At 36.1% G+C, this 27,676-nt stretch overlaps 1 protein-coding gene and 1 long non-coding RNA gene across 12 annotated transcripts in view; one reads left to right on the forward strand and one right to left on the reverse strand.

Annotated features, from left to right (window-relative positions):
• LOC141279185 (uncharacterized) overlaps window positions 1-7,141 on the reverse strand; it is a 95,848-nt gene extending 88,707 nt beyond the window's left edge. The window contains exons 1-2 of one of the 2 annotated variants that reach the window (XR_012333104.1): window positions 6,728-7,138; window positions 3,577-3,663 (exon numbers count right to left, since the gene is read on the reverse strand). This is a non-coding gene — a long non-coding RNA (uncharacterized lncRNA). Of the gene's footprint in view, window positions 1-3,576; window positions 3,664-6,727 lie in introns of both variants that reach the window. The other variant, XR_012333105.1, reaches the window with a different exon arrangement.
• SLC38A11 (solute carrier family 38 member 11) overlaps window positions 7,063-27,676 on the forward strand; it is a 67,569-nt gene continuing 46,955 nt past the window's right edge. The window contains exons 1-7 of one of the 10 annotated variants that reach the window (XM_073807637.1): window positions 7,063-7,293; window positions 7,776-7,893; window positions 9,649-9,723; window positions 15,898-16,059; window positions 16,904-16,969; window positions 20,398-20,504; window positions 22,503-22,582. In XM_073807637.1, coding sequence (XP_073663738.1) covers window positions 7,255-7,293; window positions 7,776-7,893; window positions 9,649-9,723; window positions 15,898-16,059; window positions 16,904-16,969; window positions 20,398-20,504; window positions 22,503-22,582 — 647 coding nt within the window. In that variant the 5' untranslated portion in view covers window positions 7,063-7,254. Of the gene's footprint in view, window positions 7,294-7,775; window positions 7,894-9,648; window positions 9,724-14,923; window positions 16,060-16,903; window positions 16,970-20,397; window positions 20,505-22,502; window positions 22,583-27,676 lie in introns of those variants that run through there. The other 9 variants (XM_073807636.1, XM_073807634.1, XM_073807629.1 and 6 more) reach the window with 9 other exon arrangements.

Raw genomic sequence — 27,676 nt, forward strand, 5'->3', positions numbered from 1 at the left:
CTCAACCAAGTTCTCACAGTAAATACTGGAGAAAAATCTCCTCTTGCTTCCTGCAGGAGAAGGGGAAAGGAGCCATTTTTAAACACTCCAGAACATTCTGTACTTCTTAACAAAGTCTGCCCTCAAGATAAACTATTTAACTAGAGCCTAACCTGCTGGGGTTTTATCAGAGTTTAACTGACCTGGGGGAAGAAAATACACATCTCCAGCCTACTATAATCATCCTGTTCCAACTACGGGGGAGAAGAGTATTGAGAAGCACGCATGGAATTCACAGTCCAGAGGTACAGGCTTACTAAAAGACTGAGACCTAGTCATAGGACCATAGAATGCTTCCTCTCCCTCATCTTCACCATCATGTTACTAAAGGTCTATTTATAGCAGTTCCTTTTACCCAGTACGTCATGTCCGGCTATCAAAAAAAAAAATTATGACATACTAAAAGCTAAAAAAACAGTCTGAAGAGACAGAGCAAGCATTAGAACCAGACTCTGATTTGGGAGGGATGCTGGAATTATCAGACCAGGAATTTTTAAACTACGATTAAGATGCTAATTATTCTAATAGATAAAGTAGACAGCATGCAAGAACAGATGGGCAGTGTAAGCAGACAGACGGAAATCTTAAGAAAGAACCAAAATAAAATAATACAAGTAAAAAACACTGTCACAGAAATGAAGACTGCCTTGATGGGCTTATTTGTAGACCAGATGTGGCTGAAGAAAGAATCACTGAGCTTGAGGATATCTAAACAGAAACCTCTAAAAATGAAAAGAAAAAAAAAAAAGACTGAAACAAAAAATACCATCCCAGAACAGAATATCCAAAAACTGTGGGACAACTACAAAAGGTGTAACAGGGCTTCCCTGGTGGCACAGTGGTTGAGAGTCCGCCTGCCAATGCAGGGGACACGGGTTCGTGTCCCGGTCCGGGAAGATCCCACATGCCACGGAGCGGCTGGGCCCGTGAGCCATGGCTGCTGAGCCTGCGCGTCCAGAGCCTGTGCTCCGCATCAGGAGAGACCACAAAAGTGAGAGGCCCGCGTACCGCAAAAAAAAAAAAAAAAAAAAAGGTGTAACAGTTGGACAATAGAAATACCAGAAGAAGAAGAGAGAGGAACAGAAGAAATACCTGAGAAAACAATGACTGAAAATTTCCCAAATTAATATCAGACACCAAACCACAGATCCAGGAAGTTCAGAAAACACCAAAGAGGATAAATACAAAAAAATACTACACTTAAATATCATTTTCAAACTACAGAAAACCAAAGATAAAGAAAAAATTCTGAAAAAAAACAGGGGAAAAAACAACCACCTGACTTATAGAGGAACAAAGGTAAGAATTATATCCAACTTCTCCTCAGAGACAACATAGTCAAGACGAAAGTGAAGTGAAATCTTTAACGTGCTGAGAGAAAAAAACCTATCAACCTAGAATTCTGTACCCTGCAAAAGTATCCTTCAAAAGTGAAGGAGAAATAAAGACGTTCTCAGACAAACAAAAGCTGACAGAATTTGTTACTAGTAAACCTGCCTTGCAAAATTTTAAAATAAGTTATTTAGAGAGAAGGAAAATGATATGCCAGAAACTTGGATCTACATAAACAAGAGAGGAGCATTGCAGGAGTGAGTGAAGGTAAAATAAAAACTTTTATTCTTTTCTTTTTTAATTTTAATTTTCTTTTTATTATTTATTTTTGGCTGCACTGGGTCTTCGTTGCTGTGCACGGGCTTTCTCTAGTTGAGCAGGGGCTACTCTTTGTTGCAGTGTGCAGGCTTCTCATTGCAGTGGCTTCTCTTGTTGTGGAGCACAGGCTCTAGGCATGTGGGCTTCAGTAGTTGCAGCAGGCGGGCTCAGTAGTTGTAGCACACAGGCCCTAGAGCATGCAGGCTTCAGTAGTTGTGGTGCGTGGGCTTAGTCGCTCCGCAGCATGTGGGATCTTCCTGGACCAGGGATTGAACCCATGTCCCCTGCATTGGCAGGCGGATTCTTAACCACTGCACCACCAGGGAAGTCCCTTTCTTTTATTCTTAATTGATCTAACAGATAACAGTTTGTTCAAAATAATAATAGCAACGATGTATTCAATCATATGTGCTTATGTGTATACTATTAGAATGGTGAAAATGTAGAACACTGACAACACCAAATGCTGGCAGGAACTCTCATTCATTCATTGTACCATTCAATATAAAAGCCACTTTGAAAGACAGTTTGGTGGTTTCTTACAAAGGTAAACATAAGCTTACCATAGGATCCAGCAACTGTACTCCTTGGTATTTACCCAAAGGAGATGAAAACCTATGTCTACACAAAAACCCACACACCGATGTTTATAGCATCAATATTCAAAATTGCCAAAACTTGGAAGGAACCAAGATGTCCTTCAGTGGGTGAGCGGATAAATAAACTGTGGTACATAGACAACGGAACATTATTTAGTGCTAAAAAGAAATGAGAGGGGCTTCCCTGGTGGTGCAGTGGTTAAGAATCCACCTGCCAACGCAGTGGACACGGGTTCAAGCCCTGGTCCAGGAAGATCCCACATGCCGTGAAGCAACTAAGCCTGTGCACCACAACTACTGAGCCTGTGCTCTAGAGCCCATGAGCCACAACTACTGAAGCCCAGGAACCTAGAGCCTGTGCTTTGCAACAAGAGAAGCCACTGCAATGAAGCCCGCACATCACTACAAAGAGCAGCCCCCACTTGCTGCATCTAGAGAAAGCCGGTGTGCAGCAAAAAAGACCCAATGCAGCCAAAAATAAATAAAATAAAATAAATAAATTTATTTTAAAAAAAGAAATGAGTTACCAAGCCATGAAAAAAAAAGGGAGGAAATTTACATGCATATTACTAAGTGAAATAAGCCAATCTGAAAAGGCTACATGTTGTATGATCCCAACTATACGACATTCTAGAAAAGGGTAAACTCTGGAGATAGTAAAAATATTAGTGGTTGCCAGGGATTTAGGGGAGGGAGGACAGGGATAAATCAGCTGAGCACAGAGGATTTTTAAGGCAGTGAAACTATTCTGTATGATACTATAATGGTGGATACATATCATTATACATTTGTCCAAACCCATAGAATGTACAACACCAAGAGTAAACTTTAATGTAAACTACGAACTGTGGGTGATGATATGTCAATGTAGGTTCATCAGTTGTAACAAATATACAACTCTGGTGGGGAATGTTCTTCATAGGGGAGGCTATGGATGTTTGGAGACAAAGCATATATGGTAAATCTCTGTACCTTCTGCTCAGTGTTGCAGTGAACCTAAAACTGTTCAAAATAAAATAAATTCAAAAATGCAAATTAATTAACAAAAACTAACCACCAAAAAAAAAAAATAGTATAGAAATCCTATCTTAGTTTTCTATCATCATGCAACAAATAGACCCCAACTGGTGGTCTAAAACAACAGTAAACATTTTTGTGGATGAGGAAGGAGCAAGCAGGTTGGTTGAGTGGCCCTGGCTCAGGTTGCATCTAGGATGTTGGCTGGGGCTGCAGTCATCTAAAGGGTTGAGTGGGGCTAAGGGATCATTTTTCAACATGACTTACTCACATAGCATTGGCAGAGGGTTCAGTTTCTTCTATGAGACCCTTGAATGTCCTCATGACATTGCAGCTGGCTTTTCCCAGAGGGAGTGATCTGAAAGAGAACAAAGCAGAAACCACAATGGCTTTTATGACTTAGTATCAGAGATGACACATGTCACTTCCATCATATGCAGTTTATTAGAAACAAGTCACTGAGTCCAGCCCACACCCAGGGAAGGGAAATGAAACTCCACTTCTTGATGGGAGGAGTATCAAGAATTTGTAAACATGTTTTAAACCACCCAGAGAGCCCTATTCACAAAAAGGAAGTCACCACTGTCACATACACAGACAAATATTCAATATATTGAAAAAATTTATAAAGTTATCACTGAAAGTAGAAATACAAAATTTATTAAAAATTCTCCGTTTTACTTTACTTTCTACTTTTAAAAATCAAATATAGTTCTTTGGTAGATTAAAAAAAGGAAACTTTTACAAACTCTATAAATTTACACTGTAGGTGTTTGTGGTCAATATGGTGAAACTAATAGTTTTTAATCAATAAATCAACTTGGACAGAATTGATATCTTTGGAATATTTAGTCTACTTATCCATGAATTTGGTATTTCTCTCCATTTATTCAAGCCTTATTTAATGTCTTTTGATTGTTACAGTTTTCTCTGAAGAGTTTGCGTGTGTCTTTAGTTGAATTTATTCCTAAGTATTTGGTATTCTTTGACACTATTATAAATTAGCTTCTTTTTTCATTATTATATCTAGTTGTTTGTTGCTGCTGTAAAAATTAATATATTTTCAGGCAAATCTTATATCTATTAAGCTCCCTAAAGTCTCTTATTGCTTCTAATATTTTCCTTTAAAGTCTGTTGAATTTTTCTTTTTAAACAATTTCATCATCCCAAAATGACAGCTTTATTTCTACGTTTCCAATCCTCATACCTATAAATTCTTTTCCTCTTCTTATTGCTTTAGGCTACGGACTCCAACATCATGTAAAATAAGGGTCATTATCATGTGCATTTTTGTTTCATTTCTTAGTTAAATGGAAATGCTTCCAAAATTTCCCCATTAATGAAGATATCTGCTATAGTTTATCAGTTTAAGGAAGTTGTCTTCTGTTTCTAATTTACAAAGAGGTTTTCTCCAATCATGAATTCAACATTATCAAATGTTTTATTCTATATCTAGTAAAACAATTACATCGTTTTCTCTTGTAATCTGTTAATGTGGGAAATTATAGTTTTGGGGGGGTTAATCCATCCTTTCATACTTGGGGTATACTCAACTTGGTCATGATATTGTTAGCTTTTTCATACACTGTTAGCTTCAATCTACTAACATTTTATTCAGGATTTTGAATCTATATTTTTTAGTGAAAGGGCTATAATTTTCTTTCTTTTAATGTACTTGTATCAGGATTACGATTACTAATTTTAAATATTTCAAAACTGTAAACTTTGCATGAAAAAAGTAGCACAATTTTAGAAGAAAGAAGCTGGAAGAAGATATGTACAAAATATGTAACTGACATACAGTTGGCCCCCCACATATATAAATAACTCTTACAGATCAATAAGAAAAAGACTAACAATCAAATCAAATGGGCAAAGGATAAAAAAAAAATGAAATTAACAAAGAGGATAACCAAAATATTTAATTATATTCATTAAACATTATAAAAAGATCCTCAACATCACTATAGATTAAGAATACAAATCTATACAATATTTATATACCATTTTAAAACTCATCACAACGTCAAAACTTAAAAAGAAACTAAGTCCTGATGTTAACAGTGCAGAGCAGGAATTCCATCCCTGCTGGTGGAAAAATAATTGGGGCTATCAATTTGTAGACCAGTTTGGAAATATTTAGTGAAGTTGAAAATATGCATGAACTACTTCCTCATAATTCTACTTCTAGAGAAACTGTCATTTAATATGCTCCAGAAGAGTACAAAATTAGAAAAAATCTTAATGTCTTTCTGTAGGAGGATGGCTAACTGAACAGTGACACAGATAAAATGAATATACTATGTATCTGCATGAATCTATATAATACATCTTGAAAGCAGTACACTGGGTAAACAATAATGCTAGGAGGAAAATAGTGCAGTATGGGACCATCTTTGTAAATCTTGAAAATACTCAAATCATTGTTATATATCATTTATGGCTACAAATGAATGAATTAAAATATAAAGCATGAATACAAAAGATATACACAAACTTCATGAATTGGATGAGTCTAGCGACGTAGGGAAAGGAATTCGGAAGGGTAAAGGGGTTTCTGTTGTGACATTAAATGTTTATTTTCGCAATTTGAAGAAAATATGACAAAATATTAGTATTTGTTTCTTTGATAGTGGAGAGTATATGAAGTTTATAGTTCTCTTTAGGTTTTTCTATGTTTTTTAAATGCTTCATAATTTTAAATAAATGTTTATGAAAAAAGAACCACTTGAATTATTGGAGAAGTAGATGTTGCGTTATATTACCGCTCTAACTATCCTTGAAATTGTTCTCTACGTATTTTGTCTCTTTGTGATTGAGTATTCTCTGGGCCTGCTTCCTCACCTGTAATGTAAGAGGGGTGAACAGATGGTCATTTCAGATTCTTTGTAGCTCAGATACTCTAAGTGCCTTTCCTTCCCCATCCGCTGACACCCTGTCCCGCCACCATTTTTTTTTTTTTTTTTTTTTTTTTTTTTGCTGTACGCGGGCCTCTCACTGTTGTGGCCCCTCCCGCCGCGGAGCACAGGCTCCGGACGCGCAGGCCCAGCAGCCATGGCTCACGGGCCCAGCCGCTCCGCGGCATGTGGGATCCTCCCGGACCGGGTCACGAACCCGTGTCCCCTGCATCGGCAGGCGGACTCCCAACCACTGCGCCACCAGGGAAGCCCCCGCCACCTTTTTAAGGTTCGTTACCTGACTCCATCTTTCTTTCCATTCTCCAAGTCTCCTTTTCTGAAAAGTCACCCGGAAACACTTGACCAAAGCATGCTCAGTAATCAAATTTGCTAAAACTCGAGAAAAGCTTTTTAACAGTTCCACATTTTCATCTGTCAGCTCTGACGGAAATCGGTGTAGGGAGCAGCAGGAGGAAGCAATAGAAAAGACGCTCCCTGGGAACAGGTGTGCTAGTGCGTTCTTACCTGGACGTCAGACTCCAGCCAAGGAGCAGATAATTTGGGAATGGACTATAAGGCCAGCTTAACTCTGTACAATCCGAGCAAGTCAGCGTGGACGCAACATATTGTACTTTGCAGCAGTTGATTGGGTGGGAGGCGAGGGGAGAGAGGCCGCAGCTGGAGGTTTAAAAAAAAAAAAAGACAAGGAAAAAAAGGCGAGGTGCTGGGAGAGAGGGCTGCCCGAATCAGAAACACCCTGTAGCGTCTCCGCCTCAGGAGGAAGGCGTATTTCGCAACCTCCGAGGGAAATCGCCTCGGCCGCGGCGTCCAAGTGAGCTGCGGCCGCAGCCCGCGCAGCCCGCGCAGCCCGCGCAGCCCGCGCAGCCCGCGCAGCCCGCGCAGCCCGCGCAGCCCGCGCAGCCCGCGCAGCCCGCCCCCAACTCGCCTGCCGCGCGCTGACCCCGGGCTTGGAGGTCGCGGAGGAGGCTGTTCTGGCGAGTCGAGTACCCGCGCCCGCGAACCTTCCACCTGCAGAGGACCCGGGTGCAGCCATGGGCTACCAGGGTCAGCGGCCCGTCGTCCCGCCACAGGTAACGAGACTGGGGCTGGTTCTGAAGGCAGGTCATTCGTTCGTTCACCCTGCAACAGCGTTTAGCTACCTTCACCCAGCGTCTTGATGTAGCACCACAGAAGGTTCTCCAGGAGAAAAAAGAAATTTTGCCTTGATCTTTTTTTTTTCATAGCGGGCACTTTTCAATATAACCCCTTTAATTTCACAAAAATCACATCCTTTGCTCCCTAAGAGATTCTAAAGTACTAGGATTTCATGCAGTAGTCCACGAACTTGGTGCAGCTGTAATCAGGACATTTTAGGATGGAGTTTGTTCACAGGCTCTGTTTGAATTACTTGATATTGTTGTTACTCTATTATTATCCTCATTTTCTTAACGTTATTGGCATTACTTATTACTAATATCATGTTAGTCTCCTAAATTGCATATTTGTCTTACAGTTTTCTGAATTTTTGAGCTAGTTAAATATTTTTTAATTGCACTTTTATATACTAAAATAGAGCCATCTAGATGACAGAGAAACCCTCGTTTCTGAACATAAGGACAAAGGGAAAACTTGTCGTCAGTCTGCTGCTGTTTTTAATGTTGTCAACTCGATTATAGGATCTGGTATAATAGGTAAGTTTTTTTTTTAATTTTCAGTGAAAAGGCCAAATTTAAGACACTTATTATGTTGCTAGTATTCATAGGTTAATTTTAAAGGAAAAAATCTTAAATGATAAAATTGGTAATTGTTTTTTCATAAAAGCCTTCCCTTTTTTCCAATGTAACAATGTGCACACATCAGTCTCTCTTATACTAAAAATGGGGTGGTGATTCACACTCTTTCCACATTTGAGAGCATCCTCCGTGTGTGATAGATTAAGGTGGAGCTGCAGATGGGAGATTGCTGAATTTTTTTTTCATAGGCTGCATCGTCAAGTGATAATGTTACCTAATTTACTTTTTTCCCTGTTCCTGGAGTGGCCAACCATTACTTGAATCACCTTTCCATAACCTTCTAGAGGTGTAGAACCTCCAGATACTTGCAAATATTGGAGATACAAAAGTTTAATGTGAAAACATAACAATCGTGAAGAATCAAATCCACGTAATATTTCCTTACCCATTTATAGAGTATTAAATTTTAAAGTACAAACTTATTATGATATATCAGTTGTAAATATAATTTAATCAATAAATAGAAATGGTTTTTTAAATGATTTTTTAAAACAAAGGAGCCAAATAATCAGAATTGAAAGAAATGAGCCTCTCATATTTTCCCAATTTGAAGCAAAGGAAAAGTTCAGAAAAAATTAAGTGCGTTGCGTTATAATAATAAAGGCAGTTATTTTTTCAGCGCTTTTGTTATTTGAAACATCCAATGTAAGAAAAAGCAAGGACAAAACAAAATCCTGCAAATACTCATTGAGAATATTACTTTTTCCTGTAAAGTTATGACATTTTAGTCTCAGTCATCTGGATTGAGTTACTTTTCTTAACTTTCACAAGTTGATGTATTTCTTGATTTTACTTTCCATATACAGACAATTTTTTTTTTCAAATGGTAAATAAACTGTAGGAAACTGAGGCAAAGTAGTAGCAAGTAGGCATAAAGACTTTTTTGAAATTCAGCCTCCATGTACCATAGAGGTGTAGGCCGAATTCCAGAGTTAATTCCTGATATGAACACTTTAAGCTGATTCATGTCAACTTAAAAAGTACTTCTTAATTAGGCTCAGCAGATTTTTGAAAGGGGAAAGTTTTCAGAGAATAAATATTCTGGGTGGAATTATTTTAAGTACATTTTATTTTAAATGTTTCATTGTCCATAATCTAAAATTGCCCATTTCCAAAAAAGATTCATAAGAAATAACATTACATACTCCTTTCAGCTTTATAAAAAATACTTTTGCCTTCTCATTTTCCTCTCCTTTTCCTACAGAGTTGCCCATTTTGACCCCAGGGTTGGTCTTTCCTCAAATCTCATAACCCTTCTATACTCTTGTTATCATCTCTGTTTTCCCGGCCAGCACATAAAGGAGAGCTCTGGGTCATTACTCTCCACATATTCTAGGTCATATGTCCCCCTCACCCTGAAGGGAACATTATTTGTGTGAACTGTCATCTGTTTTTCATTTGATGCTTTCTTACTCTTATTTTTCCACCTCATAAACTTGCTCACTTGACATGCCCTTAACTTACAACATTTTATTCTGAAATAGGCGTTAATATTCTAACATTTAATTTTAATATTCATATACACTGTTTAAAACTATGTCATATAAATATGTCAATTTACTTAGCCTATTATATACAGAAATTGGGGGGAAACTTCCGTGTTTCCATATGTTTTATTAATGTGATGAGTGGGACATTTTATGTTTTTTCCAGGATTGCCTTATTCAATGAAGCAAGCTGGCTTTCCTCTGGGAATATTGCTTTTATTCTGGGTTTCATATGTTACAGGTAAAATGCTATGTAATTGATTATTCCTGCAATTTAAATTGTGCAATGACTGTTTTACACAAACACACACACACACACACGCCCTGTAATTGAATTTCCTAATTAAAAAGTGCATCAAAGAATCCTAAAGAATTTAAACATTTGTATCTGAGGAGATTTACTTTCCTTGCTAATCCTCTGAACAGATTAGAAAAGCATTATATATTACCAAGCCTAAATCCTTTTCATGTGCCTTTTCACTTTATGCCAAACGTGGTAGATAGAGGAGTCACTTTAAAGACTGATTAAGGCCAAGACCGTACTCTGAAAATGCAGACATCAGGGATTCCTTTCCCACAAAAACCTCGGGCAGGTGCACACAGATGAACAACCTTTTTGAGCTCTGTTTGTGCAGGTGGCACCAAGAGCCCCGGTGCTCAACCAGCAGGGATCCCCACTCCCTCCCCACCTTACCCCGCCTGCCCAGCCTCCTGCCTGCCACTGTCTGCAAGGGCAGCAATAAGGTGCTTCTGTATCGCTTCTTCTGTTCTGCTTCCCGCTTTCCGTGTAACATGTTCATTCACACCCATTCCCCTGTCTGAGTGCAGGCTTTACAACTCCTAATCATCTTCTCTTCCTGTTGTTCTCACCCCTGCCCTGTCGTCCCCCCAGTTCACCTCAAGGCAAACACAAGGTCTTTCCTCTACCTTAGTATCACTGCGAAAGAGGCAGCAATCACAAACAGACACCCACTGCAGTGGTTGCTGCTAGGGGGCTGCTATGTGTGATCACCTAGATGCCCTTTACCAGGTAATACAAAACACCTCAGCTGTCCCCTGCTCCAGAGTGGCGACCTGGGCCTTAACAGTATCACCTTCCTGTGAGGTTATGAACCCCAGCCACCATTTCCCCGAAGACTGAGTAACAGAAACCCCAAAGCTGTCCTCCTTGCCTCTGGGAGGGACCAATGTGCGGGGCCGTTGGAGCTCCAGAGCGCCACCACTGCAGGGCTTGGGCTGCAGCTGCTCTCCCCCAAGATCGAGTCCTGGTGAGCTGTTCCCCTGCCCTATCTTTTCACTCCCCTTCTCCTAAGAGCACTCCCTCAAATCTCTTGCCCAAGAATCTCTGTCTCAGCTCTACTTCTAGAGACTCTGACTAAGATGCCATCCCTCATAAAATCTCAGGCTTCCAAAACCAGCCTGTAACTCAGCTGTTTTTCCTCAGGCTGAGGAAGAAAGTAAAGCATGCAGCAGGTACCAAAGTCAGAGCGGCAGAGGCCCTCAACTCCCTTCCTCCCTGCTTCTCACCACCCACCACTCCCTAAACCTAAGATGCTTTTAGCTTCTACAGCTCTTAATTTGTAGCTTAAGATCCATAATTTAGTAATGTGGAATCTGTGACTTTGTGCTTATTCAGAGTTGCTGATGTTTAACAAGTGTATTTTATTTATGAGCACATTTATCACACTCAAAAACCCTATTCAAGGATTTACCCTTGTCGTTTTTAATTTCCTGTTTTCCAGTCAATCAGTACTGACAAATAATTAATTTCCTCCCAGGCATAATAACCAAGGCTTGTTTAAGTGCATTATGAACATGTACACACATTGTAAACCAGTAGACAGAAAGCATTTAAAAATATATATCACCTAAGGATTCAATCAATAATTAAGGAGAATGAATAGTTTCTTAAAGCCAAGTCACGTTATACATACATAGATCATAATGTGAATAACTCTCTCAACTGATGCTATACGTAAACCTACAGCAATGTCTGTGAGCAGTCCTTTGCAAAGTTATATGTTGCAACTAATCAGCAGAAATTAGTTACTCAGTAATTTGGCTGCATGATGAAAATCCTTAAATAATTTTGATAAATTAAGGATGACCACACAGACACAAAAAATAATTATAGACTGTGATTCATTTTGTTCCTTAATTAGGATTTTAAGAGCAAAATCTACAAGTAGGGTTATAATATTGAATTGTTCTTTAAATTGACACTAATTATACAGTTGTTTGTCTCTACAATTATTCTTTTGTCTTTTTAAGGCCTTTGTCTTTTCAATGAGTTATGTCCAGTTCAACAAGTAGTGTTTCTAAGTTCTGTTTTCATGTTTGTGAAATGTTGGAGAACAAGAAAGAATTGTAAATATTTACAACAAATGATTTTATTTTAATTTACTTTAAGGTTCTCATATTTGTTGATTAGAGTAAAATAATTTTTATTGTCCAAGTATACATAATGATGTAAAAGAAAATTTTCCTGTTAAGTAACGTACACTCATTCATGGATTATCTAAAATTTGCATACAGTACATTTAAAGGGAGATCAAAATGTTATAGTGATATTTGAGATTCCTAAAACTTTTGAGAGCTTTATCTATAGCCCGTATAGCATTTGTTATTGACTAAATTCTTAGCAAATTGTTACTTTTAAGCAGTACATTTTGAACTGTTGTACAATTCAGCAGTCTCATCCCAAGCATACAGTTCTTCACCAAAACTTTACAACATCTGTGAAACTGGTTACCTCCTGTTACTCCAGTCCTCACTGATTCTCTTCCTTGGCCAATAAGTTGCTTTTCAGTTTTCCTGCCTTTAGCATCTGTCTTTTGCTTTCTGATCCGTCCTCCATATTACTGCAAAAGTTATTTTTACGAAACCTCAGCCTGATCTGATATTCCCCCAGTCAAAACGTTCCAAGACTCTATAATGACAACAGAAAAAAATTTATTGCATTTAAATTCTTTCATGGTTCGGCCACAGTCTGCATTTCTGGTCTTATCTCCCACTAATATGACCTCTCTTTCACCCTGTCACCGACACTGCCCTTTGTGGGACTTATGTTTTAGCCATTCTGGACTATTCCATTACCCACATGTAGAATATACCTTCACACTGACTTCCCATAGATAGTCCCCCTGCTTGACATTTTTTTTTTCTTCTCTACCTGGTGAAATCCTGTTTATCCTTCAAGGCACTACTCAGCTCTTCTGTGAAGCTTTTCCTAGTTTTAAACAAAGGATATAGGATGAATTACTATGTCATTTGTGCTTGCAGAATATTTTAAAATATATTTATTAAGTCATTTATCATATTACATTTGAATCAGATATATAGACACCTAGCAATCCTGCTTTATTGATCACTGATTCATTCAACAGATATTTACTGACACTGCTGCCATTATAACAATGATAGCAATGATAGCTATAGCAATGATAGCATTATTCCTGCCCACATGAAACTCACAATGTAGTACATTCGGCAGAAAAAAACACACATAATTATAATACTTCATGAAAAATACCATAATACAAATATGTGCATGACAATAGGGATACTGGCATTTAATCCAGCCTTAAAGGAGCAGACATGTTTTGGGGAGGAAAAGACAGCTTCACTGACTGTTTATGAAAAAATGTGAGAGAGCAAAGAAAATGGAAGGGTACTCCAAGCAGACGGTAATGTGGAAATGCAAGAGAGAACTATGTAAGTGATTCAGCCTGGCTAAAGTATAGGGTTGATGTTGGTAAGTGGAAAGAGATGAAGTTAGAGAGGTTTGCAGAGGCATTTTTGAAGGCTCCCATGTAATGATAATCATTACCATTTCCTGAAGACTGGCTAGATGCCAAGCATAATGCAGCCACTATACTTAATCCTTCTGACTCCATAAAGTAGGTATTCATGTTCTACTTTTTATGGAGGAGGAAATTGAGACCAGTAGGTTAACATGATTTGCCCAAGGTCTGCAGTTACTGGCAACAGAGTTGAGATTTTGGTTAAATGCATGGATTCTGGAGCTAGACTACCAGGGTCTGAGTCCTGTCTCTCCTTTATTCTGTGAAATTTAGCAATTTACTTAAGCTTCTGTGCCTCACTTTTCTCATCTATCAAATGGAGGATCATAATGGCACCTACTTAGGGCTGTTGTGATGATGAAACACGTTAATATACATAAAGCATTTAGAAGAAGGTCTGGCAGACAGAAAGTGTTGTGAAGTATTTGCTAGTGTTTTTGTGGTTTTTATCATCGTTACCGTCATTATCATCAGACTCCAAATACAATGTTTTTCCACCTCAACACACAGCCTATAGAAGATAACTAAAAATAGCATGAGTTCTCATTCATTTAGCCTCCATAGTGTGCCAAGCATTGTGGTAGGCATTTAAACATCATCATCCTCATAGACTCTTCAAGGTTGGGGTATTGCCGTACTTTACAGATGAAACTCAGAGTCCTTCATCCAAGATCCCACAGCTAATAAACAGTTTTTTTCTGAAAAAAAATTATGAAAAAGTGTTGGTTTTTATCCAAAGGCATCAAAGTATTCCCCTGGAGAATTTTAAGCAGAAAACATGGTCAGATTTATTCTGTGGTCAGATTCATCTGGTACAGGGGGGAGGTCAAGAAAGTCTTAGTAGGGAGGGGATAGTGGATGAGAGAACTAATAGGAGTTTTTGCAGTAATCCAAGCAAGACGTGATAAAGGCCTAAGCCCTAAAGTAAAACAGGTTAGAGACTAGAAGTGAGGAGATATAGTTGAATAATTTATGATGCAGTAGTTAATGGACTTAGTGACCAAAGGAAAATAGAAGGTGATGGATAATGAGAAGTCTAGTGTGATTCTCAAGTTTATCTTGATATTATTCACAGTTTGGAGAAATATGAATGCAGAAGCAGGTTCCAAAACAAATATATAAATTTTAATTTGGATATCTGAAATCAAGATGCCTATGAGGTCTTCAAGGTAAAATGTTTATTAGGCAGCTAGATGTAGAAATCTGGAGTTTTGGAAGAAATCTGGGCTGGAGGTACAAATTTGGGAGTTACTAACATCTTTATGAAAATTGAAAGCATGACCATGAATAGGATCACATTAGGACATCTTGAAGAGTGAGGAAAAAGTCCAAGAATCCAGGGTTTGAAGAGAGTTAAAGAAACGTGAAAAACTAAATGGCCCAAAAGATAGGAGGAAATCCAAGAGAAAGTGATGTCAGAAAGGCCAAGGGAGGATGGTTGAGAAACAAGGGAATGGTAAACAGGGAGAAAATGCTACTGAAAAAGCAAATATGATTAATATTTAGGAGGTATCAATTGGATTTATCAACTTGGAGCTCATTGATGAACTTGTTAAAAGAAGTTTCAGTGAACTGGGGGTGGGGAATCAAGGTGGAAACAACATTGCAATGATTTGTATTTTCTTCTTTGTATTCTAGTACATTTCCAAATAACTTGATTAAAAATTCACCTGTGATGGACGCATGAGCAAGAAAAAAGAAAAAGCAAGAATCACACCCTCTGTGTAGCTGTGTACCCAATACAACTGCAGTGTCATTCACTAGGTGTTCAAAAAACATTAGGTTAAATGAAAGAGACTTTTAGTTATATATTTTCTGTATATTTGTGTCTTCAATTTCAACACTAAAAGTGGAACTTGGGAATTCTCTGGCGTTCCAGTGGTTAGGACTCCGAGCTCTTACTGCCAAGGGCACGGTTCAATCCCTGGTCAGGGTACTAAGATCCCACAAGCCACACGATGCGGCCAAATAAATAAATAAACAAAAAGAAAATTGGCCATCTCTGTTTTTTAAAAAAAAAAGTGGAACTTAAATCTCTAAAATGTAAATTTCAAAAACAAAATTCTTAGAGTGCTCTCTTAACTATAATAATAATATAGTAAAGTAAACCATAATAACTATAAAGTTACTAGTTGTACTTTGTTATAAAACAAATGATCTGATTCTCCTAAATCTATTTTTTCTTCTGAATGCTTCCAGCACGTTTTATTCTCGGTCTTCACATGTTGAACGCCTATGAGATATTGGATTACCTACATTCTGTTGCTTGGACAATTGAGCCACATCCTGTTAATAGTCATCGCACTGGTTAGGTTAAGAAAGTAAAATGGAAAATTGAAGCTTTAACTCTAGTCTGCATACCCTCATCTGTCCAGTTCATTGCATGGATATATGAAGTCTATTTGTATCTCGATTGAAAAATAGATAACTGGAAACAGTACAGTTTTATGAAAGATAAAGTTTTATGAAAAGAAAGTAAGACTTGCCATGCTAATTTACTGTAGCATTAAACTCTTCTTTAAAGTTCTTTTTTTCTTTAAGTCAAAACACTAAAAAAAAAAAATTGTACTAAATGTAATCTGACATTTGTTTAATGGTTATTTTTGCCACAGACTTTTCCCTTGTTTTATTGATAAAAGGAGGGGCCCTCTCTGGGACAGACACTTACCAGTCTTTGGTCAATAAAACTTTTGGCTTTCCAGGATATCTCCTACTGTCTGTTCTACAATTTTTGTATCCTTTCATAGGTAAGGATGAATATGAAATTGAATATTGTAAGTATTTTCATAAACGGCCATTTCTGAATAAAATAGTTTTAATAGTCATTAAAGAATACTAGTAGTTGAAATATTTTCCACATTAAGTGTTTATCTTTAGCCATTTTTCCCTTGTTTTCTGTTCCTTTTGGTCAGTTTTCTGAGTATTTCATTGAAATAAAGTGAGCGTGATTCTGAGTTAATGCTTGTGATTCCCTAGCTTGATGAAAAATAGAATGATAGATTTCTTCTAAGGCTAAAATTTTTTTGAAAACCTAAGGATTTGTGGAAGTCATGTCCAAGGCCAACGTGCTGTTTAAAGTTTGCACCCAGCACTTCTTAAATAAGCAAAATGTTAACGTTCATCAGTGGCCAAATTGACTTCATTTTCAAAATAAGTAATACAGAAGCTATTGTTCAAACTAGTTTCTTATGTCTCTTCAGAAAGCTAAGAATATATTTCTCCAAAATTTTACTTTTTCAAATGAGGTGATATTTTGGAGCCTTGACAGTTTTCTATTATTGTTCCTCACTTTGAGCAAAATATGTGTTCCTAAAGAGTATTTGGAAACTGAACTTTAATAACAAAACAAATTGCATTTTAAATGACTACCAAAACTCACTATTATTTAAAGATGTTCTGGAAAGAATCAATTTGTGAAGCGAAAATCTTTTGTAATACAAACTGATATTCTCCCACAAATCTGCTGTCTAGTTATTTTTAAAGTTGTACATATTTGTAATCACAATATATATTTGAAAGTAGACTATTTGGGAAGTGATAACTGATTACTTTCAAAATATTCAAGATGAAATATGTGATGGCTTGTTGGTGACTGTATTGTTTTAATTATGTGTTTAGCTATGATAAGTTACAACATAATAACTGGAGATACTTTGAGCAAAGTTTTCCAAAGAATCCCTGGAGGTAAGTCAGTATATTTATTTTATATAGTTTTCCATAGTTAATGTGATTCATAATAATTTAAAAATAAAATATTTGCAAGTGGAGGAATTGGATGACTTCAAATATCCAGTAATATCCATGATCCAATCTGATCCTAAAGTATTAATCTCTTATATATAGTTTATTTCTAATTTAGCTGTTTAAAAATTATTATTTATATAATTAAAATACTTTATATTTTAAATATCTTATGTATCACTATCTGTAGTATCATTTTTTCATGTAGTGTTTATACTACATCATTTCTTAAATAAGCAAGCTAATCTTTGTCCCCATTATTTGTATTAAGCTACAATTTAATATAGTAAAATTAACCGTTTTTAATGTATAGTCCTATGAGTTTTGACACATGCATATAGTCATATAACCACAGCCACAATCAAAATACAGAACCATTCCGTTATCCCCCCAGATTTTCCTCATTCCCCTTTGTAGTCAAACTTTCTCTCATCTCCAGCCTTAGGGAACCACTGATCTGATTTCTCTTCCTACTTTTGCTTTTCCCAGAATGTCAAATAAATGGCATCTTATAGGAGCTAGCCTTTTGGGTCTGGCCTCTTTCACTTAGTATAGTACATTTGAGATTCTCCATGTTTTGGAGTTTATTAGTAACGTGTTCTTTTTTTCAATTGCTGAGGATTATTTCATTATATGGATATAAACATTTTATCTATCATCCAGTTGAGGGACATTTGGGTTGTTTCCTGTTTGGCTTGATTCTGAAAAAGCCACTGTGAACATTTTAAGTAAACCTTTTCAGCATGTGCCACAACGCCACTCCCTGTTCATCCTTTCACCATATCATGGCTATTTGAATAATTCAGAGATTGTGAGTCTTTTTGCTTTGAAGAGTTCCTCGTCCAAGCCACATAATCCCCATTTCATAGTCGCCTAACTTTATAGTTGTTATTATCCTTCAAATTGATACAAAAACACCTTTTCTCTTAGTGTGTGAATCACCCATCCTAGAAACATGCCAACAAAATGAAACAAAACGTAAAACTGGAAATTGTGCCTATTCCTCTCACAGGGTTTAGTGGAAACTGAAACCAAGGAGATTTGAGCGTCAAATCACTGACCCACTACTTGCTAGCTGTGTGACCTTGAGAAGGTTAATGCCCTCGCTGAGTTCTAGCCCCTCATCTCTAAATTATGAATTAGAGTATCACCTGCTTCATAGAATTATGGTGTGAAACGAGAGACAACGCAGACAGTGCCTAGCATATAGGAGGTGTACCCAGCACTGTTAGCTGTTATCTGTAGGTGCTGTCATAGCCCCCAGCCTCCAAATCCTGTTTTCATAAACTGAGATTAGGTGAGTGGATAGAATGTTAAGGAAAATGAGAAGAATATAATACCATATATACAATATGATCTAAATTATGTAAATTTTCTATTTCCATAAATAAGGAAAAAATAAAAAACATATATCCACATATAAACTGTGGTTATCTTTTAATTGTGCGATTCATGGGAATTTTTTGTTTCCTTTGCTTTTTTCAGTTTTTCAAAGGAGCATTATTAATTTAGAAAAAATTCTTTCTTTTTTCTTATTTAAGAAGTAATACATATGTATGAGGAAAATGTTAGACAACATAGCATAGTCTCTTTCTCTTGGGACAACCAAGTAGGCGTAATCCTACCAACACTTCCTTCCTTCTTTCCTTTTCTCCTTCCTTTTTAATCTATACTTTCAGAATTTTAAGGATACATGTAACTTCAGACATCCGTATAAATAAGATAACACTATATTAGTAGAGCAAACAGTTTGAAAGGGTAAACAGACCAGATACACAAATAATTTAATTCATATTATGTTTACCAGAAATATGTAAGTAGTTGAGTTCAAGGGTTTTGGAACTTGACTTTCCTGTTTTATTGTTTTGACTCACAACGTTATGACGATTGTTTAGTTATGACTGAGTTAAACAAAAACTCACGATTAATATTTCCATTCTGGTATATACGTGTGTGTGTTTGTGTGTGTGTGTATAACTTATGCCATTTTGAAATTCCCACCTTGGAACTTCCTTATACATTAGTTTATTAGCCATATAAGAAAACTAGTCTTACTCTTCAGAGTAATAGCTCTCTTTTTTTGTTTTTGTTTTTTACCACATTCACTTACTTATTTGACAGACTTGGCTTCTACAGATTTTAGATTTTGCAGAAATTAATGCACAAAGACTTGGTACCACTGAGGACATTTCGAAAGTATAATCACATGATCTCTGAAGGAATTCAATATGAGCTAAAAATTTAAACAATAGTGTCTTCATTGGAATAGATACATAGCTCCTAAAGTGAATACTGTGATTAGCACAGCTTTAAATATATATATATATATATATAAATCCTTGTAAGTATGTTTTATTTTATGTTTACAAATTTTGTTTGTATTTGATCTCTCTCTCTCTCTCTCTCTCTCTCGCGCGCGCGCGCGCGCACACACACACACACACACTATATATATATATATATATATATATATATATATATATATTATTTCCTTGTTTTGATAGCCAAGAGTCTGCAGTGAATAAATACCAGGTTTCAGCAGCTTCCCTATGACATCTTCCCTATCCAAAAAGTTGCTTTGTCTGCTTTCCTTCAGGGAAATCACTTCTTTCTCAATAGAAGGGTAGAAATATAGTGAATATTTTTATCAAAACCTTGAGGTTTGAAATTTTAAGTTGTACTGGTCAAGTCTCTCTGGAATACAGAAGTTAGAAAAAAAAAAGCCACAGAACCTACCATTTCCCCATGTTGCTTACTTTATGAATGAAGGGTTTTGCCATTAGAGGGTTCAGGACAAGGAGTGACATAATGTCTTTAGCCTTTGGAAAGGATCTCTGTAGTTTCTAGGTTAAAAGTATACACTAAGGGGGCTTCCTTGGTGGTGCAGTGGTTGAGAGTCTGCCTGCCAGTGCAGGGGACACGAGTTCGTGCCCCGGTCCGGGAAGATCCCACGTGCCGCGGAGCCTCACGTCCGGAGCCTCTGCTCTGCAACGGGAGAGGCCACAACAGTGAGAGGCCCGCGTAACGCAAAAAAAATATATATATATATGTATATATATATACATATATATATACACATACACTAAGGGGACAAAGGAAGGAAGAAGCAGGACAACTGATGCAGAGGCTACTAAAATAATTTGAATGCAAAATATTATAACATTATTTGAATTATAGGTTCATCCTTAAGTTACTTTGTATTTACATTTTTCGTGAATTATTTCTGTTTTTACATGGTTGTATGGAATTTATTCAAAATTGTCATTTATGTAGCGCTTTGTATTAATTAAGTCATTTTTTTAATTAAATATTTGACTACTTGTGTCACTGGTGTTACTCATAAACACTTTATAATATTTATTGTGTTTTAGTTGATCCTGAAAACTTGCTTATTGGTCACCATTTCATTATTGTGCTTTCCACTGTTGCCTTTACTCTGCCTTTGTCCTTGTATCGAGATATAGCGAAACTTGGAAAGGTAATTTTTACATTTTAAATAGGCAAAGAAATGCACTTTGTTACCTGCATTAATTTTGTCAAACTGCTATCTCTATGGCCAAGTTCTTAATTACAGTATTCATCTTTAGTTTCTTTTAGTTTACTTATAATTGTATTGGAGTAAACTATGTTTGATATTTTATCTTATTTGGGGGAACTGATGGTTAAATACTTGATGACTATGAAATAAATAGGTCCTCTCTTTTCTTTTTTTAAGGTAGATACTCTGACACAGACAGCATACTTTAATTTTAGAAAATATAAAGAACTCTATTTAAACCAAGTCTATTTACTGAAAAATCTAGTCTATTTTCTATCATTCTTTGTAGATAGTCATTTAAACAATTTAAAATTACATTAACTTTAATGAAGTAAGAATGAATCACTTCATTGGCTTAAAATTTTTTTGTAAATTACAATGTCTATTGTGCCCATTTTTTATCCAGTGAATTTAAATGTCAATATTTGATTGATTAATTGTTGAGAATTTGGCCAATATTTATGATTCTTATTGCTAAAGAGAAATGGTTATTTATTTCTAATGAAACCAACCAAGTACGTATTCAACTCACCACATATGCTTATCTGCATGCATTAGCCTTTATCTGGCTGTATTTTATTTCCTTACTCTCATGAAGTGTTTGTATTTTACTCAGAATATTATTGGTGTTGCATCCTCATTATGCCAAACATTCTGATAAAAAAAATTTTTTTTAAGTTATTCATGTGTTTTTACATTCTATTTTGAAAAATCCAATAGTTAATTAGTTTTACTTTTCACTGTGATGTTTCGTGTGTATCCACAGTGATGAAGCCCCCTCTTCCAGGTAGAGCTGAGAATGGGGATGATATTCCAGAGTTTTCTGACCATGCTCCTTCCTTCCATAAGAGGCATCTAGAAATAAACTGAAGTGTATTAAAAGGAACTTTTTTGGTGAATTTTCTGAAATGTCTGAACTGTTTTCCATTCCACATGCTCAATGTAGACGTAAATGCTTCCTTCTGAGAGCAAAAGGCAAGGCATTTATGAAAAGAAAGCTAATGTTCCATCATATTACTAATACTTGAACATTTTGACCCTAAGTGTCCCTTAAAAATGTCATATTGATGTATTTAAATAAATCTCCCATGAGCAAAGCAGAGTAGTTAGAAAACACTGATCTGGAGTCAGGCTGAGCCTCTGAGTTCCCCACGGGCCACTTTCTAGCTATGTGACCGGATTCTTTCCCAATATCTGAGTGGATCAGAGGACTTATAATAGAACCTTCTCTCTAGTTAAAAACTAACAACCCAGGAAACAAGATTAATGACAAATGAAATAAAAGCAATTTTATATTTTTCTTATCAGACAAAAATTTCTAAATTGTGCTTATCCATTTAAAAAATTAAGAGTAGAACACAGATTTAATGTTAAGAGTGCAAAGAACACATATACACACAGACCAGTTTATATTGTAACCAGTTAAAATAGTGACAGAAGAGAGAGGAAGTAGCAGAGAAGACTCTAGAAACACAGACCAAAGGACAAAACCACAGAGGAAAATTAGACTTAATAGAGCTAGAAAGCAGCAAGGAAAAAGCAGAGGCATCCCAAAATGTGTGTGAGTGGGTGGGGGGACGTTGTATAGGAAGGGGCAGGGTAGGATAACGACAGAAGCAAGAAGCAATTATAGATAGAAAAAAGCACAAGTCAACACTAAAATAAAACCTGAAGAAAAATGGAAACATAATTTCCCTTTATGAAATAGTCATATTTGGTACTTGTTCTATTTGGGGGGAAAAGAACTAAGACTAAGATCTAATAAAAAATTTACCTGCCTTAGATTATCAATACCAATCTGTAAGAATAAACTACTAAAGAATTGTATTTTAAAAACTGTACATAAGTTTACTCAAGTAAAAAGTGAATCACCTAATATTTTCAATAAAATTGTCTCTATTCTAAACTGACCATATATCTTTACATTTTCTTTTTCAGATCTCTCTTATTTCTACAGTTTTAACAACTCTGATTCTTGGAATTGTAATGGCAAGGGTAGTTTCATTGGGTCCACACATGTAAGTTTTGTTGCTTCATTGGTTGATATTTGATTTATACCCATCATTCAGATGTTCATATGATATATTATAAATGCAGAAACATAAAGTTATAATGGTACCAGAAGCATCATTTATCTTCAGTATTTGACAAAATGAGAGAAAATGATTACATTTAAGTAGTAGCTGATGGGATTAAACTGAGTTTGCTTATTATTTTAATGGCCTGCCTAAAGAATTAAAATAAGGAAGGGATTTTGAATAGTGAGAAATAGGAACAAGGTAGAGAAGTGGTAGATGGCAGAAAGAGGAGAAATGGTAGATGGTAGAAATTTCTGTATCTATCTCACAGATGGATTTGTTCTTAACAAAGTTTTCACCAGTCTAGGTTGAAATGAGAAGAGTAAAGAATATAGTGGATGTTTTTCTCTATTTAATGAAATGTGGTCACCTTGAAAACCACCCTTTATTCTCTACTAAGATTATATTCTTTAATTGTGTTAAAATGCTTTGTCATTTGTGAACTAATAGTGATAGTTGGTAATGATATTTGTTTGTTTTTTACATTATTATTTGGCCAAATAAAATGTTGGGAACTTGGCATTGGTTCCACAAATTTTAAAAATGTTACTTAGCCGTGAAATTCAAAGTAGAGATTCTACTGATCTAAACCACACAGTTCTTATGCTTTGATTATAGAATAGATTTATCAGATAAGGACTGGGTAGTTTGTATCCACAGTCCCAAGAGAATGCAGTAATGAACCTAGCTTAAAATAGCTTTAAACACAAAATTGGGTTCCCACAATGCACAATAACTATTTGTTGAATAAATTAATAAATAATACATTATGGAGTTTCCATGACACCTTAAATATTTTCTTTATCTTACATAAGACAAATAAAATTAATTTAAGACAATCTCTAACATAGTGCAAGGAACATGCTGGGTCTTCAGTTGTTATCTGTGAGGAAAAAAAGAAACTTGGTGAATAGCTATAATTGATAATGCCATCCCCCAGGTTAACTTATTTTTTTCCTACTGAACATTGTTCTGCAAAACCACTTCATCTTCCACTATATATGACTTATGTCAGGCTTCTTAATTTACCAGGAAAATACCAAAAATTATGCCTTAAATTTATTTGAAAGGAAGTATGAAATATCTAGACTAACTACATTTCATATGGTCTTTTCTTTAAAAAAAAAAACTTTTTTAAGGTTTTCAATAAAAGGAGATAGCATAAATATCTGTAATGTTTATATTAATGTTATCTTCAAATAACTTAATCCCAGTTCATAGTTGTATTAGTCAGTTTGGCCTGCTGGAACAAAGTACTACAGACGGGGTGACATGAACAACAGATATTTATTTTCTCATAGTTCTGCAGGCTGGCAGCTTGGTTGGGTTCTGGTGAGGGATTTCTTCCTGACTTGCAGATGCCTGCCTTTCCTGCTGTGTCCTCATGTGGCAGACAGAGGGAGAGACAGCAAGCTCTCTGGTGTCTCCTCTTATAAAGGCACTAATCCCAGTAAGAGTGTCCTACCCTCATGACCTCTTCTAAACCTAATTATCTCCCAAAGTCCTCATCCTTACATACCATCACGAATTTGGGTTAGGGCTTCAACATGAATTTTGTGGGGAGCACAATTCAGTCCATAGCGATAGTGTTTTTGAAATGTACCTGGTTCACTTCAATATGGCCATTCATTCCTTCATCTAGTAAACACTTATTGAGTACCTGTGGCTTCTAACTATTTTGCTGTGCAGCACTTACTGCACATTGTTCACGATCAACTATGGATGAGGGATTTATTTTAAAAACAAAAAAGAAAAAGAAATGACAATACAGTATTAGGAGTGCAAAATAGAAGCATAAATGAGGGGCAGTGTCAGCACCGAAGAAGAGAGTTCTTGATAGTCTGAATTAAGGAAGGCTTCCTAGAGGAAGAGAAATATGATCTGGACGTTTTGAAAGAGGAATCTGAATTTTTCCAGATAGATAAGGGTGTGAAAGGCATTACAGGCCTGGGAAAGGTAAGCTTAAAAGCACAAAAACACATATTAAATTCTACTGGATGTATTTAACATCTATAATATTGGTACTGTATTCTGCTCTGGTTTTCAGAAGCTGAATTCACAGCAACGAAAGGCTAATAAGTGTATTGAACAAAATTCACTAATAATTTTTGCTTAAAATTTTTACTTTTATAAGCCAGAACTATTTTAATTGAAGCCTTTATCATGTAGAGAATAAAGTTATAATAAAAGGTGTTAATAGATTTGGGAAATAGAGTACTATGAGGGAATATTGAGGGGAAAAAAAGCAAGCAGCTAAAAGTTGGAAGTAAATAAATAAGCCATTAGTTGAGCCCAAGCAGAACAGTTTAAAGCAATGATTTTCAACTCTGGCTTCACATTAGAATTACCTGAGTAGCTTTAAAAAATGCTGATGCCAGGGCCCTACTTGCAGAGATTCTGAAGGAATTGATGTAGGGGTCAGGCAACTGGATTTATTACTTAATGGTTTTGAGTTTGTGAACAAAGATCTCGAGCCTCTTGGTTTGAAGAGATTAAAATCATGAGTACACATTTTAACTGACACATTTCTAAAAATAGGCCAGAGATTTTGTTATTTTAGTTACTGTTGTGTCGTTATTTTTCATGATTCATCCTTCAGTTATTTTTTTCAGTGTCTTCTATATACAAAATGTGTGTGAAATACTATTGTGAACACAAAGAGAAAGTATCTCTGCTCTGAGGGGTGCACAGTTTAGTGGGGAAGATAAGATGATACAAATGACTGTCATATAGGCAGTGTATCTTGATACAAAGGAAAGAGGAAGGAGAAGCCACTTCCTGGTGGTGCTAAATGAATTGATTTTTATGGCCAAGAGCTATTTATTTCTGTTATAAACAAAATGTGACCTGTATCTTTTTAACCTTCCTCTAGTGCTGATAATCATATTTTATCTGAGTCTTTGAAATTTTTCTAATAACAGGGATTATTTAGTTAACTCTTTCAATATTTAAATGTTAAGGAAGTGTGTTTTTTAATACTGTGCTGCCTTTTATTTCTGTTTGAATACTACTGCAAACAACTTCTGTTTGTCCAGATTTACAATCAGGCTAATCAAATCCCGTGTTTAGGGGCTGGCATAGTAGCTAGTCAGGCAGGCTTTTCTCTGAAAATATGACAGCCACGAATGCTTATAATCCATAAAACATGAGAAATTCAATACCCCATGTGTGTTTTTCCTCATTGTTTTGTTCAGATGAATGATCAGAAACCCTGTACTTTTTCATAGGACTTTTAAAGTGGTATTTGAAAAAGATCTTTAAACCCAGTATCAGAAAAGAGGAAAGTCTGCAATGGCGACTGGTATTGACCTTGTTACTATGGAAACACCTTTGTAGTGGTTGTGTTTTAAAAATAAAACATACAATTCAATTTCCTTTTCCATAACTCATAGGGCCATAAACTCTGCTTTTTGATATGATTTCAAATATCTCACAGTCCAATGACTTTCATTTCTTTTTGGAAATAATGTGCAGTTTTATTGTGTTTTCTAACCTTTCGCTTTCTAAAACCTGAGGTGACAACGCAATCTAATTGCTTTCCAGAAAGTGTGCTAGTATCAAAATGCAATAACACATTTCTCCCATTTTTTTTCAAACTACAATCAGAGGCATTATCACTGTGAAAACCTTCATTCTGTGCCTCATTAATATTCAGTTCTTTACATTCAGGATGGAAATGATAGCATGCAGTCCAAATTTATAACTAGTCTCCCTTCATATAACATCTCTTTTACAGCATTTTAATCAATAGTGTACTGTGTTCCAAACATAATTTCAAAAAATGTGTCTACACTTTTAACAGGTATTTATGCATATAAAATGTGCCTTTTCCAAGGATCTCAATACATACTAGTTTTGTTACCCCTTATTCATTCTAATCCTGAAATTCCACAATTATAGCTATATATAAAGAGGAACTAGAGGGGATTAAAGAAGGATCAGAAAAAAATGGGTAAAGACAAAGGAATAGTGCATATTTGAAAAGGGAATGATTAGTTCTGGCAGATACCAGCCACTGATTTGTTTTGATGGTGCATAAATTATTGCCGTTTTTGTTGCAGACGACAACAACCGTAGAACCATAACTGGTTGAGGCAAGAGAGAATTTATTGACACACACAACTATAAAGTTCAAGGCTATTTCTGTTATTAGGTTTGGTTGGATTTAGGAGCTCAGTCAACAAAATCATAGTTTTTCTTTTTTTATCCTTTGGCTTCATATCCTATTTTGGCTCTAGTGTCTGAAAGACTTTCCCCTTATTGTGACAAGACGGCAATGGCAATCTTAGCCTACATCTATTCAAGTCCAAGTCCATAAAAATAGAAAGAGCTTTCTCTTTTATTTTACCTCAAACCTCAATTCCAGTATTAGTTCTGATTGGCTCTAGTGAGGACCCATGACGATCATGCCTTGTACTGAGTTGCTTATGTTTATGTTACGTGACTACCTTTGAAGCTAAGGATGGGATCAGCTCAGCTAAAGCACACAGACTCTGAGCAGAGGAAAAGGTATCCCAAAGGAAATCAAGGCAATGATGATGCCACAGGAAGCGGGAGTAGACTGCATGGTGTAAACTACAGATATCCACTTGAGGTGACAGGAGGTTACTGGTGACCTTCAGGCGTTTCAATCAAATGATAAAGTTGGAAAGTAGCTTAGAGAGAATTAAGATCTAAGTGAATTTGGCCAAAAAAAAAAAAAAACCCTTTTGTTTTTTAAGAGCCTCAATGAATGAAAATCTCAGGACAAAACAGTGGCTTAAGGCAGTAAGAAGTCTAAAAACTACCGTTTTTACCATGGGAGATATGGAACATGTTATAGACCAAGGCAGAAGATGGAGTGAAAGTCCCCCAGGAGATCTTGAAAAGTTGGAATTCATGATATAGAGTGCTCCTTGGAGAGGATTGAAGTCATGAGATAATGAAAATGATCTTAGGACATTAAAAATTTCATACAAAAACATTCTCTGGCAAAGAATATGTTCCTAAGGCTGCTTCCATGCTAACAAAATTTGCTCGCTCATTTGCTAAAAT

The sequence above is a fragment of the Tursiops truncatus genome, chromosome 7 (assembly GCF_011762595.2).
Source record: "Tursiops truncatus isolate mTurTru1 chromosome 7, mTurTru1.mat.Y, whole genome shotgun sequence".
Taxonomy (NCBI): Eukaryota; Metazoa; Chordata; class Mammalia; order Artiodactyla; family Delphinidae; genus Tursiops; species Tursiops truncatus.